We start from the raw sequence: 12,171 nt of genomic DNA on the forward strand, positions 1-12,171 counted from the left end.
TGAAAGTTAACAGTAATAGTGACATGACACTGTTATATTATTGAACAAACTCTGTCATGACAACTCAGAACAGTACATGACATCTGTCATGACATGTTTATGGCGTGGTTATGTCAATGTTATCTAGTTCAAATAAAGTGTTGCCATCATATTTTTAATATGGATTCTGTAATGAACGGACGACTGTTGAGATGTGTTTCGTGAGAAGAAGTAATCTGCCATGAAAACATCGCACCCAAAGTGTGAACTTTCTGTACTCTGCATAGGTGGAAACACTTATGTGATCGTCATTCCATCATGTTAGCTACACAGACAGCATGTTTGAAAACCACAAAGTGTGAAGCATAAGACCCCAACACACACCCCCAATCTGCATCTCCGCTTATGTGTCACAACCTAAATGACTAAAAGCAGAACAGCGGTTTGACACTCTTTCCATTAAGGCTGTATGAGTAACACGGGCTGGTAATTATATAAGCAGGGGCGAGTAATATTAACAATCACATTAAAATAGAACTAAATAATATCTGTTAAAAGATTCCATCAGATATTTGGAAACATTTCATTATAAAAGTCAGATATCAAACACATACTATACCTCAAGTCACACCTTATTTGTGGGCAGTGGAAACTGATACATGTTGACACGTTAGTTTTCCACTCAGTAAATCAAACCCCTGTTTGATTTACATTCATTATTATTAGACACAGGAACACTGTCTGTTGGAGACTTTAACCTTTATAAGAGTTATTATGGTTTTTCTATACTATTGAATGTGTAGTTACACAATTACTAGTTATGTAAATAATTACAAAATTGCTTATCATTCTGTGATAACACGTTTAAGATTTCTGATTTTTTTGCAGTTTGTTTTAATATCAACAAATGACAAACACGGCATAACGTAAAGGACATTTTTTCTTATCAAATTCAAATAATAATAAAATATATCCTCTTCTACTCACCAACACAAATGTGGTGGATATTTAAATGGCCCATATTATGGACGACCTAATTTTCCTTGCTTTTTTAAAGCAAAATAATTAAATGAAGTACATAAGTATTGTTTCAAATGTACCATTCACTCTCCAGTCTATACAGTCCATCAGTGGAAACTAAGCTGCAGCCCATTTTGAATTCACTGTTTTTGTGATAACACAAAAACCAATGCATTTACATTCATTCGCCTATTCAGCTTACAGCAGTTTAGCCCCGCCCATTCATGCCAAAGTTATATGGAGTATTTTGGCTTTTTGAATGGGGTACAAGACAGTACAGCCAATTGGAACACAGTCTTAAAGATACAGTAGTAAAACAGCTTGTGTAATTTTAAGGAATAAAAAGAGTTTTGAAAATGGTCATGTTAAAAATATTTATGATTTATGATGTTTTGGGACGAAAACTTCACAAACATCAAACAGTTGACCACAGGGGGAAAAAGGAAAGAAAAATCATACAGCTTTTTGACAAAATAACTGCCATTTTGTCATATTTTGAGAAAAAAAAAATGTATTTAAAAGATATATGGCTTGAAGAAGGCTGAGTTCGGTTCCCCGGCCGGGCGTCCAGGGTCCTTTCTGTGGGGAGTTTGCATGTTCTCCCCTTGTCTGTGTGGGTTTCCTCCCACAGTCTAAAGACATGCAGTCAGACCAATTTGACATTCTAAACTGCCCCTAGGTGTAAGTGTGTGTGTGAAAATGTGTGTCTGTCTGTCTGCCCTGCGATGGACTGGTGACCTGTCCAGGGTGTTTCTTTTCTTCCGCCCAGTGACTGCTAGGATAGGCTCCAGCATCCCCTGCGATGCAGGATTAACGGCTTAGAAAATGCATGTGTGTGTGAGACTTGACAAGTCTTGAAGGAAAAGGATGCTGTAGAATTGATAGTAGAGACATTAAGCTTTGCTGGTACACTGTAACTTCTACTGTTCAGGCTGCTGGAGTTCTGTTTGAATCTGTTCAGTCTGTTCATATTGTTTCTAAAACTCTCCAACTTCAGCAAATTCGTATGGAAGCGTACTCTGACAGCTGTTCTCGTGAAGGCAGGCTGATTATAGAAGTTTCTCGGGGTGTGAGATGTTCCAGAGTGGCGTAAATGATCTGCTGCGGCCCTTGCTCACCGCTGCTCCTGCTCAGTGTGCTCTTCTGATCCATCGCTGGATGCAGTGAGGGCATGTCAGGCTCTAGTGTTTCTTTGGATGTGTCAAAGACCTTCTTTCGCTGCTCTGGCTTTTCCTGGCTGTGGAGGTGTCCATTATATTTTGAAATGTTGGGGCTGGGTGGTACCTGGAAAGATGTCACGTAGCAGAAAAAGAAAAGGTGTTTTTAACCCCTTAAACTACTTATTATTTATTTTTAAATCTTCTTACTCAGTAACTGCTATGAATTATTCAGAATCTACTATGAAGCATGAAAGTAATTATAATATGAGAGTGAGAAACATATAGGGAATAAGGCTCGCTTTACGTGGTGAAATGTTTAACCCTAACCCTATATATATATATATATATATATATATATATATATATATATATATATATATATATATATATATATATATATATATATTTATAGAGCAAACAATGACAGCTAGAAAAAATGATAGCAGAGATGATAAAGAATGCTGCAGCTCCACAGACGACTTTGCTTTGAGAACAATACATTGTTCAAAATACGAGCTGCTAGTTTGTCTAACTAGTGTAAAACTGAATGTATTGCATGCGACTTTGTTTTTGCTTTGTGTAACTATTGAGTTATACAGAAATTATTTTGCAGACAACTCACAACATGCAACTAGTTGCATGAAAATCTCACTGTGTAAAGCCAGCCACAGGGATTTGAAGCCTAATATAACACATACAATAAGTTAAAAAGATAAAGAGAAAATACATTGATAAGCTTGCATTGCTTACTTGTGTTCTCTGTTTTTTAGCTTTTCTTGAACCTAAAATGAAAAAAAGCAAACATGATTGACTTATACACTGTATGATAATATGTGAAATGAACATACAGGCCTGTCCTCAACTTATCATTCCACATGTAATAAATAAACAGTTGAAAATGGCAGACAAGCAGTTTGTTACTCACATATACCTCCATGTAGGCTCAGGAAAGTGATTAACATCACAACAGTGACCAGACCGAGGATACCCGAGCAGATTATAATGTAGGGCATCCACCCTGTGACCCTAACAACTTCGTTTTGAGGAGCTGGAGTGGGGCTGGCTGTCAAAGGGAGTAAAAGAAAGGGGAAATTTAAAAAAATGGAGAAAAAGGAGTATAAAGTGGAGACAGCAAGAGTATTTATGGAAAGACAATCAAATCTATGGAATAGACTGGTTTCAATTTAGAACTCTAAAGTGGTAACACTGGGAAGGTGCTTTAAGACTCTTTGATATACAGCTCCCTTAAGAACCTTTCAATGGACAATTCTTTATAACTGCACTATGTAAAAATTTTTGTTAAAATTAAAAGAAGTAGCATTGCTGAGTCAGGAGAACTAATAACTTAACAATCAGAAGCATCAGGATAACCAAACGTTACAAAAGTTCTTCCGCACATTGCATGCAATTACATATTTTCACCAGAAATGTCTCCAAATCTCCAAAACTTACATTGAGTAGTTTTTTTTCAAGAACCATTTTTTTTTTGGAAATGAAATGAGCTAGAATAAAGTTTTTACACCATTTTTTGTTTGTTTGTTTGACTTTTTATCATACAAACCAAGACCAGTTAAGGAACATTTATTTTTAAGAGTGAACTTGTAATAAAAATGTACAATAAAACAAAATCTTTGCTCTTACTTCCATTTACAGTGTCCAGGATTGTATCTGTGGAAGATAAATGTTCAGATTAGCATTTCACATTTTTATCACTGTAACTAATCTCACTCGCTACTAGATTAAACACTATCATAACAAGAATCAGTTTTCTTACCTGAAACAGACACATTAATGCTGTGGCTTTCTGATGTGGAATTTGATCCGGCAGCTGCACATCTATAAATGCCATCATCCTGAACTGATAAACTCTTGAAGCTCAAATATGAGATGATCTCTTTCTCGTCTGCAGTAGACCACTCCTGTGTAACTGTTACTTGGTCTGTTTCACTGACTGGTATCGACTTGTCTGTATCTTTAATTCTGAACCATCTAACAGTTGGAATCTCCTCACAGTATGTCACAGGACAGGGGACTCTTAACAGGCTTTTACTGGAGCCTCTATAAACAGTGTTCTTGCGAACTCTGACTGCAGGAACACACAGACCAGCAGGACCTACAAGGAACAGAAAACTGCAATGAGTTTCTACAAACCTAAAAAATTACATCTAATGGGGTTCAGCTAGTGCATGTATGGCACACTGTAAGTGAAGTGATCTTAATTGACCTTTTCTGAAATGCTATTGGCATTTATGTATGGCAGCTGCACAAGTGCGTAAAATTCCTGCAAAAATTGAATCAGCTGATCAATAACAGATCAACAGATCTTAAGTCAGATATTGAATTTTGGCTACAACAGTGAGCTTGTATTTTTTTCCCAAAAAGAACTAATAATGCCTTGTGGGTCTCATAGTGCACTGCATGGTGAAGTCAAGAAAAATTTAACCCAAAAAAATCAAATGTTACCAATATGTAAAAGGAATAAGGTATATTTACACAGATTTCCCAAAATATGTGTCAGTATAATTATCAAATACTGTAAATACATGTTTAACATATGTAAACATGACTATATATAAATAAATAACATCTACATATATGTGCATACATTTCAATAGTCTTGTTACATATATGAATATATTAGCATATATTTTAATACTGAAAAATGTGCATATTTGAATGTATCTAATAAGAGATATATATTTTATATATATTTATGGCAGTTGCAGATGCTCCCATTCAGAGTGAATTATACTTCAATGATGTTACAGATCAGGCAAATGGAGAAATGAACCGTTGTTCCAATGTGTGGGGCAGCAATGCTATTCACAACTGTACCAACTACCAGTGTGAAAGGTTTTTGGATTAAGATTTGTTTTACATATTAAAACACTCGAAATTCAACTGCACTTGTTTAAAATTCAGAGCAAACTAATACAGTAATTCAACAGATATTTGACTGACTGATATTTACTTCATGTCTTAAAAAATATAAGATTCAAACAACCTTGATTATCTAGTTGGCTTCCTAAGGAAGGAAATAAATAATGTATAAAAAGCTTCAACCTTCCATGGTGTGTATGATACCGTAAGGTGAATTGCCATTTCATTGTCATTCAAATGGAAAAACTTGACCAAATATGTTTTTAGATGAATAGATAGCTCTTAAATATCAAATTGATATATACTGCATATTTTATTTATTAGGTAATATACACTTTTCTTCTATATGGGGTTATCTGTCAGTTGATTATGACACAGACAAACGCTGTTTTCTGTGGTTTCAACTGCACAACAATTCCATACATGCACTGCTAGATTATGAGAGCGTTACTGCTTGTAAATATTCAATGCAAAGCAGTTTCTATACAAACCAAAGCTGATCCTGTAAATTCTGGTGCAAATCTTATAACTGTACATGCTCTAAGATGCACACGCTCTTGATGCTGTTATTATTATTTTGTGCACATCTAAGGATGTAGACATATGCAGCCACAGTAGCTCTGAATGTTCATCAGGAGAACTTGATGGAAACTGTCTTATGAATTTGCAAGTTAGATGATCGGTCTGCAAGACTGTTTCCGTTATACTGTACACCTGTTTTACATGAAATGTCCTTTGAAGCTGTAGTGAAAGTAGAAGCAAGTTTATGTAGCAGATTTCAAATACAAAGGCAATTCAGTGTGTTTTACGTAAATAAAAGCAAGAACAGCAGAAGGAAAAACAAAGACAAAGTGCTTAAGAGTGAAAAGCGACAATAGTAAATTGAAAACAACACTCTTAAAACAGATAGTTCTTCAAACATCCTTTAGTGAAGAAAATATGTCTATATAGAACCATGAACACTCACAGAACCCTTTGCATGATTAAAGGGCTCTTTGCATCGTGAAAGCGTTCTTCAGGTTGATGGAGAATGTACTGGTTTTATGTAGAAAGGGTTCTATACACCACCAAAAAGGGTTCTTCTATTGTTACGATGTCAAGCTTGTAACAATAGAAGAACTCTTTTTGATGCTATATAGGAACCGTTTCAAAAAGGTTCTATATAGAACCATCTGCACAACAATTGGAGCACATTCTCCATCCAGTCTGAATAACACTTTCACAATGCAAAGAACCCTTTAATCATGCAAAGGGTTCTTTAAGTGTTTATGGTTTTATATAGAACCATTTTCTTTACTAAAGAATCCTTGAAAAAACATCATTTTGAAGTGTGGGTAACCAGTGGTCTGGTGTCTTATATGTATGCCTTCTCCATCACCCTGAGCTAGGAAGATCAAGATCAAGATATTCTTCAAAGTGCTATAACACCTCTAGGACATTAATAAATCCTTGGATAACAGTGCTAACCGTCAGCCTCCAAGACAGTTCATTAAACTCAGGATAAACACTTTACTCACCAATGTATCACTGTTGGATCAACATTGAAAAATATGAAAGAATGAAAGAAGATATAGAGTAGAGCAAATGGAACAGAATTAAAGAATGCTATAAATGATACAAAGTGCAATAGCTTAAAAAAATAATTATTAAAAGAAAGTAAAAAACACATAAAAGCAATATATATATATATATATATATATATATATATATATATATATATATATATATCACTGCTGTCGTAAGAAAACCTTGTACTACTTTACTTTTAATGTAAATCAATGGAACCAGAGTTTTATCCAAGTAATTTTGAGGTGTTTCTTTTAGTTTATTCATCATGAAATTTACACACAACGTAAAAGGCAAAAGGTATTTTCCAAATATGTCAAAAACTCAAAAATGGAGATACAAGGTTTCGTTCCGACAGCAGCGCTATATATATATATATATATATATATATATATATATATATATATATATATATATCTCAGTTAATACATATTATTGCTGTCCAAAGAAAAACATCTCCAAGATAGTAACTTTACAGGAGAAGGCAAAAACCTTACCTTTCACTGCAAGTTAATGTAAATAGATTTTATTCCAAGTGATTTTAGAGCATTTCTATTGGTCCACTCATCATGAAATTTTCACACAATGTAAGGGACAGCTAATGTGTTGAAATGATGTAGAAAAATAAAAATCGACAGAAATGAAGATACATGGTTTTCTTTGGACAGCGACGATATGCATATAACAATTTACACACACTGTGGGATCTAACATAAGTAATCAGTCTAAATCTACAGACTGACTGAACTGATGCTGCTGTGTCTGAAACACAGCAGCTCCTGAATAAAGAAAAGCTGACTTACCTTGAGCATCTACATTTCCAAGGAGAATTAGAGCCAGGAGTAAGCCATTTAACACCAAGGTCATATCCAGAAATGGTTTATCCATCATGAATGAAGCAAAAACTGTGTAGTTATGTGTCTTTTCATAACCAAAACAGGCTCATCTTCAGGCTTTCTGAAGTCAAAGTCACTGTGCACTTATCTCTGACACTTACCTACTCTGTCTCTCTCTGTCTCTGGTTCTCACACACACATACACACGCACACAAAAACACACGTTTTTACATGTGTGGTTTCCATTTCCTTCGTCTGGTTCCATTCATCTTGACTTCCGCCTGCCATCTTACTTCCCCTGTGAAAATTAAATGTTGTTTTATGTTGTCAGCATATTCTAAAATACAGATACAATATACTGTAACATATTTTTAATACAGTGCTTTTTTGTATGGGCTGTAGTTTTGTATCATAGGTCTTTATTACTAAATGTATTTTCTTTCAATTTGTGCCTTTTTCATATTTACTGTTTAAATAACACTGTTTTATTATATTGTGAATTACTATGAGCTGTATATTGTGTATGAATGGTGCTACATAAATAAAGCTAATGGTAGTAGACAGTAGATAGTATCTATGCCAGGCAAAACTATTAACACTAGCGTGCTGTTCTTCATAAGACACTCGACTCGTGTTTACAGCTGTTCTTTCATTTAAAATGATTCAATATGATGAAAGTACAAAACTATCAGTACTGAGTTCAGTTACAGAGGCTGCAGCAGTGTGCACACAGTTTGTATAGTGTCCAAAGAACAGCACTGTCGATAGAATGAGATGCTGTGGTGCAGCCACACATGAGCCTAAGGTCAGCATGCCCCAATGCCAAGTGTTGACTAAAGGGGTATAGAGCCCCCCAGCACTGGGCTGTGGAGCAGTGCGACTGTGTTCTCTGGAGTGATGGAACTCCATTCAGTACCTTTGGGATGAGTTGGAGTTCCAGAACTGATCATTCAACATCAGTACCTGACCTCACTAATGCTCTTGCGGCTGAATGCAATCAAGTCCTCACAGCAATGTTCTAATTTAATCTTCACAGAAGAGTAGAGGCTGTTCTGCAGCAAACAGGGCACAAACTCCCTATTAAGAGCCCTGATTTCAGAAGAAACGTTGGATGAGCAAGAATCTGCAAACATTTTTACATACAGTGTATGTAAAACCCCAAATCAGAAAAGTTGGGATGGTATGTTAAATCATAATAAAACTGAAAACAGAGATGTGTAAAATAACAGAGTGATTTTTGACCTTTATTACACTGAAGACATTATTTAAAGTTTTATCTCATTAATTTTATTGTTTTTTCAACATAAACGCTTATTTCAAACTTTTTTCTTGCAACATATTTTAAAAAAGGTGGGACAGTAAAGTATTTATAACTCTGTATTGTTGAAATTCCTTTCATAACACTTAAGACATTTAAGCAGTGAAGACACCAAGTGAAATGTTTCAGGTGTAATTTTGTCCCATTCTTCCTGCATTTTGCATTTTAAAACACACTACACATTCTCTATTTGGGACAGGTTGGGACTGCAAGCAGGCCAGTCCAGCACCTGCACCCTCTTCTTCCACAGCCATGCCTTCGTAATGTGTGCAAAATGTGGTTTTTCATAGTCAGAAAAGATGTCGTCTTAAAGGCAGCATATGTTGCTCCAAAATCTCTATGTACTTTTTGGCACTAATGGTGCCAACACAGAAGCATTAGTTACCTTTGCCAAAGGCACCTACACAACCCCATACCATGATAGACCCTGGCTTTTGGGCTTGTTGCTGGTAACATTCTGGATGGTCCTTTTCATCTTTGGTCCAGAGCACAGAGCATCCATTTCTTCCAAAAAAGATACCGATTCGTCTGACCACAATACACATTTCCACTGTGATGGTCCATCCCAGATGCCTCCAAGACCAGAGAAATGAATTGCGCTTCTGGACACTGTCAACAGAAGGCTTACTTTTGGCAGTGTAAAGTTTTAACTGGCATTTGTGGATATAACTATGTATTGTAGTGCTTGCCAAAGACTTGTTGAAGTAATCCTGAACCCATATCCAAAAAAGTTGGAACACTGTACAAAACACACACACACACACACACACACACACACGCATACGCACACACATACACTCTGCTTATCCATCTGGGATGGGGGGGGAGGGTGCGGGAGCCTATCCTATCACAGGGCAGAAGGCAGGAAACACCCTGAACAGGTCAAAATATAAATACATAATGTTAAAAAATATAAAAAAAACAGAATGCAATGGTGTGCAAATCATTTAAACCCTATATTCCATTTAAAATTCTACAAGGCAACATTTTAAATGTTAAAACAGAGAAATTTTATTATTTTTTTAAAACTATATGCCCACTTTGAATTTGATGCCAGCAACATGTTTGAAAAAGTTGGGACAGTGTCATGTTTACCACAGTGTTGCATAACCTCTTCTTTTTATAGCACTCTGTAAGCTAAAGAACTAAAGAGACAAATTGCTGTAGTTGTGAAACTGAAAAGGTTTTCCATTCTTGCTTGATGTAGGATTTCAGATATTCAACAGTTCAGGGTCTCCTTTGTGTTTTTTTCTTTTCACAATGTGCCAAATGTTTTTAATGTGTCCTTCTGGGTCTTCTTCCATAGAGCTCACTGGCACTCAAAAAGGGACTGATGGTGCGAATGGACACTGATGTACATTGACCTTGAAGTTCAGTTTGTATCTCTTCAGAGGTTTTGGCCCTTTGTCTACCATTTCACCATCCTGTTCAGTCTGGGGTCGATTTTCCTCTTGAGGCCTCCTATAGAGGCTGGCTACAGTCCCATGGACCTTAAACTTCTCAATATTCGCAACTGTAGTCACAGAAACATCAAGCTGTCTTATAGCCTTTACCTTTAACATGATTGTCTGTGATTTTCTTTCTGATCTCCTCAAACAACTCTCCCCATTGCTTTCTCTGGTCCATGTTCAGTGTGGCTGTATGGTACCAAACAGAGTGACTACTGTTCTCTATTTAAATAGGCTGAATAACTGATTATAAGACTGAATCACATGTGTGATACCAATTAAAGAAAATAGTTATTTTGAAATATCACTGTAATCCAATTGTTTATAATCTTTTCTAGAAGCACTAACAAATCTGTCCAGGCCATTTTAGAGTATCCTCATAGAATAAGCAATAATCTATCTCTTTGCACTCTCTGCTCTTGTCTCTTATCTCTTTCCCGGTCTCTGCTCCAAGAGTTCTTACAGCTCCGACTCCATTGTGGACTCAGCCCTGTCTCTGCTTACTGCTCTTTCTGGGCTGATTGTTGGTCCAAGCCTCCCAACTGGGCTTCCAGCTTCCGCACCTCAGGAGCTGTACATCAGAAGAGGGCAGCACTGTCATGTTTGCCCTCATGTGGCTCCTTTCCTCCATGGGCCCACTCCTAGTCAGCTCCTCCTCATACCAGTTCTGCTTGTTCTACCCTGGCTCCACTCTGCCCTGACTATCATTGGTTTCCTCTGATTTAATTACATGGATTGTGTTTACCTTTGTGAGTTCAGTGTTCAGTGTATAAGTAGTCCCCCTTTTCATCAGGAGCTTAAGAATTTGCTTATTCTTTGATTGAGTTTGTATTTTGTCTCTTGTTTTTCTAAGTGTGGTGTTTTGGTTTGCACAGCATGTCTACCCTCAGTTTATCTTTGGTGAGTTTGCCTATGGTGCACCTACTCAATATGTACATTTGCTATGGGTAAATGGCCTTAAGTTCTGAAAGGATTTAATAAAAGAAACTCGGCGCATACATTCTGTCTCTATGACTCCATTGTTATGCTAACGTTAGTTTAGATTTGGGGTGTCATGCAGGAAGAGTTAAACAATTTATGGTTCATATCAACTGTCAGTACAAAGCAAACTAAAAAGTCCTAGTGTTGACAAAGAAACCACACTTTTCAGATGTGCTGCTGTGTTCACTCTCAATAGTTCATTAAGAGTCCAAGCCTGCCCTCTTGTGATTTGATGCAGGCATTACACTTCTTCACTGACTATAGAGATCTCACTTACTGGATGACACTAGCTTTTCCAAATCCTGACCCTGGGGACTAAGTGCACTGCATATTTTCCAAAAGCTACATCACTGGGTTCCACCTCACTGTGGGGCAAGTGTTTGAGCCTTTATCTGGAGAGTTCTTTGGTAACACTTTACATTAAGGGTCGCTAATCAATCATTAAATATATAATAATCAACTATTAGTTTCCCATTATTTAGTTATTAGTTAACTCTTCATTAAGCATTAGCTATTACTTAGTAATTGATTAAGCACTTATCAATTAGTAATTATGTACACTGTTAGTTGATAAGTTAGTTTGTCGTTAGTTTGTGGCTTACTTACTCATTATCTGTGTGCTAATTGCTGCTTATTACATTGTTAATTAACTAATAAGTATTTTTCTTCATATAAAGAAGTAACGTGATAACTTACTAGCACCTATGTGTTAATCCCGCTAATTATCTGTTAATTAACTTTCCATCACCTCCATATATTCAGTTGCTTCACTTTTCTCACTTTGGTTCTTGTTCATTAAAGATGCTTATGGTCACATCTGACCGTAAGATGAGCGCACACAAATTCACTGACGGTTTTGTTATTCATCACTTTCATCTTGGCATATCTGTACTCATATCTGGTAGGAGTGCATGTAAGTTTGGGCATAAATGCTGGATATGTGGCTAATTAACCAAAACTATTATCAACATAATCTGTAATTG

At 36.3% G+C, this 12,171-nt stretch overlaps 1 protein-coding gene across 1 annotated transcript; it reads right to left on the minus strand.

Moving 5' to 3' along the window:
* Window positions 1–1,954: 1,954 nt before the first annotated feature.
* On the minus strand, window positions 1,955–7,719 carry si:ch211-214p13.8 (B- and T-lymphocyte attenuator). Its single transcript, XM_036570821.1, has 6 exons — window positions 7,409–7,719; window positions 3,934–4,272; window positions 3,801–3,827; window positions 3,085–3,222; window positions 2,910–2,941; window positions 1,955–2,283 (listed from the first exon to the last, which is right to left on the minus strand). The coding sequence occupies exons 1-6, from the start codon at window positions 7,494–7,496 to the stop codon at window positions 1,993–1,995; spliced, it is 915 nt and encodes a 304-aa protein (XP_036426714.1). The 5' UTR covers window positions 7,497–7,719; the 3' UTR covers window positions 1,955–1,992.
* Between the last annotated feature and the right edge of the window lie 4,452 nt (window positions 7,720–12,171).

This window comes from Colossoma macropomum, unplaced genomic scaffold, assembly GCF_904425465.1.
Source record: "Colossoma macropomum unplaced genomic scaffold, Colossoma_macropomum, whole genome shotgun sequence".
Lineage (NCBI taxonomy): Eukaryota > Metazoa > Chordata > Actinopteri > Characiformes > Serrasalmidae > Colossoma > Colossoma macropomum.

Excerpts from the sequence above, each read along its gene's own strand:
- si:ch211-214p13.8 (XM_036570821.1), bottom strand. The coding sequence starts at position 7,496 with ATGATGGATAAACCATTTCTGGATATGACCTTGGTGTTAAATGGCTTA. Across the intron at positions 3,223-3,800 it reads CCTGGACACTGTAAATGGAA|CCAGCCCCACTCCAGCTCCT; the intron begins GTAAGAGCAAAG and ends TCCCTTTGACAG. Across the intron at positions 2,942-3,084 it reads GAGCCTACATGGAGGTATAT|GTTCAAGAAAAGCTAAAAAA; the intron begins GTGAGTAACAAA and ends TTTTCATTTTAG.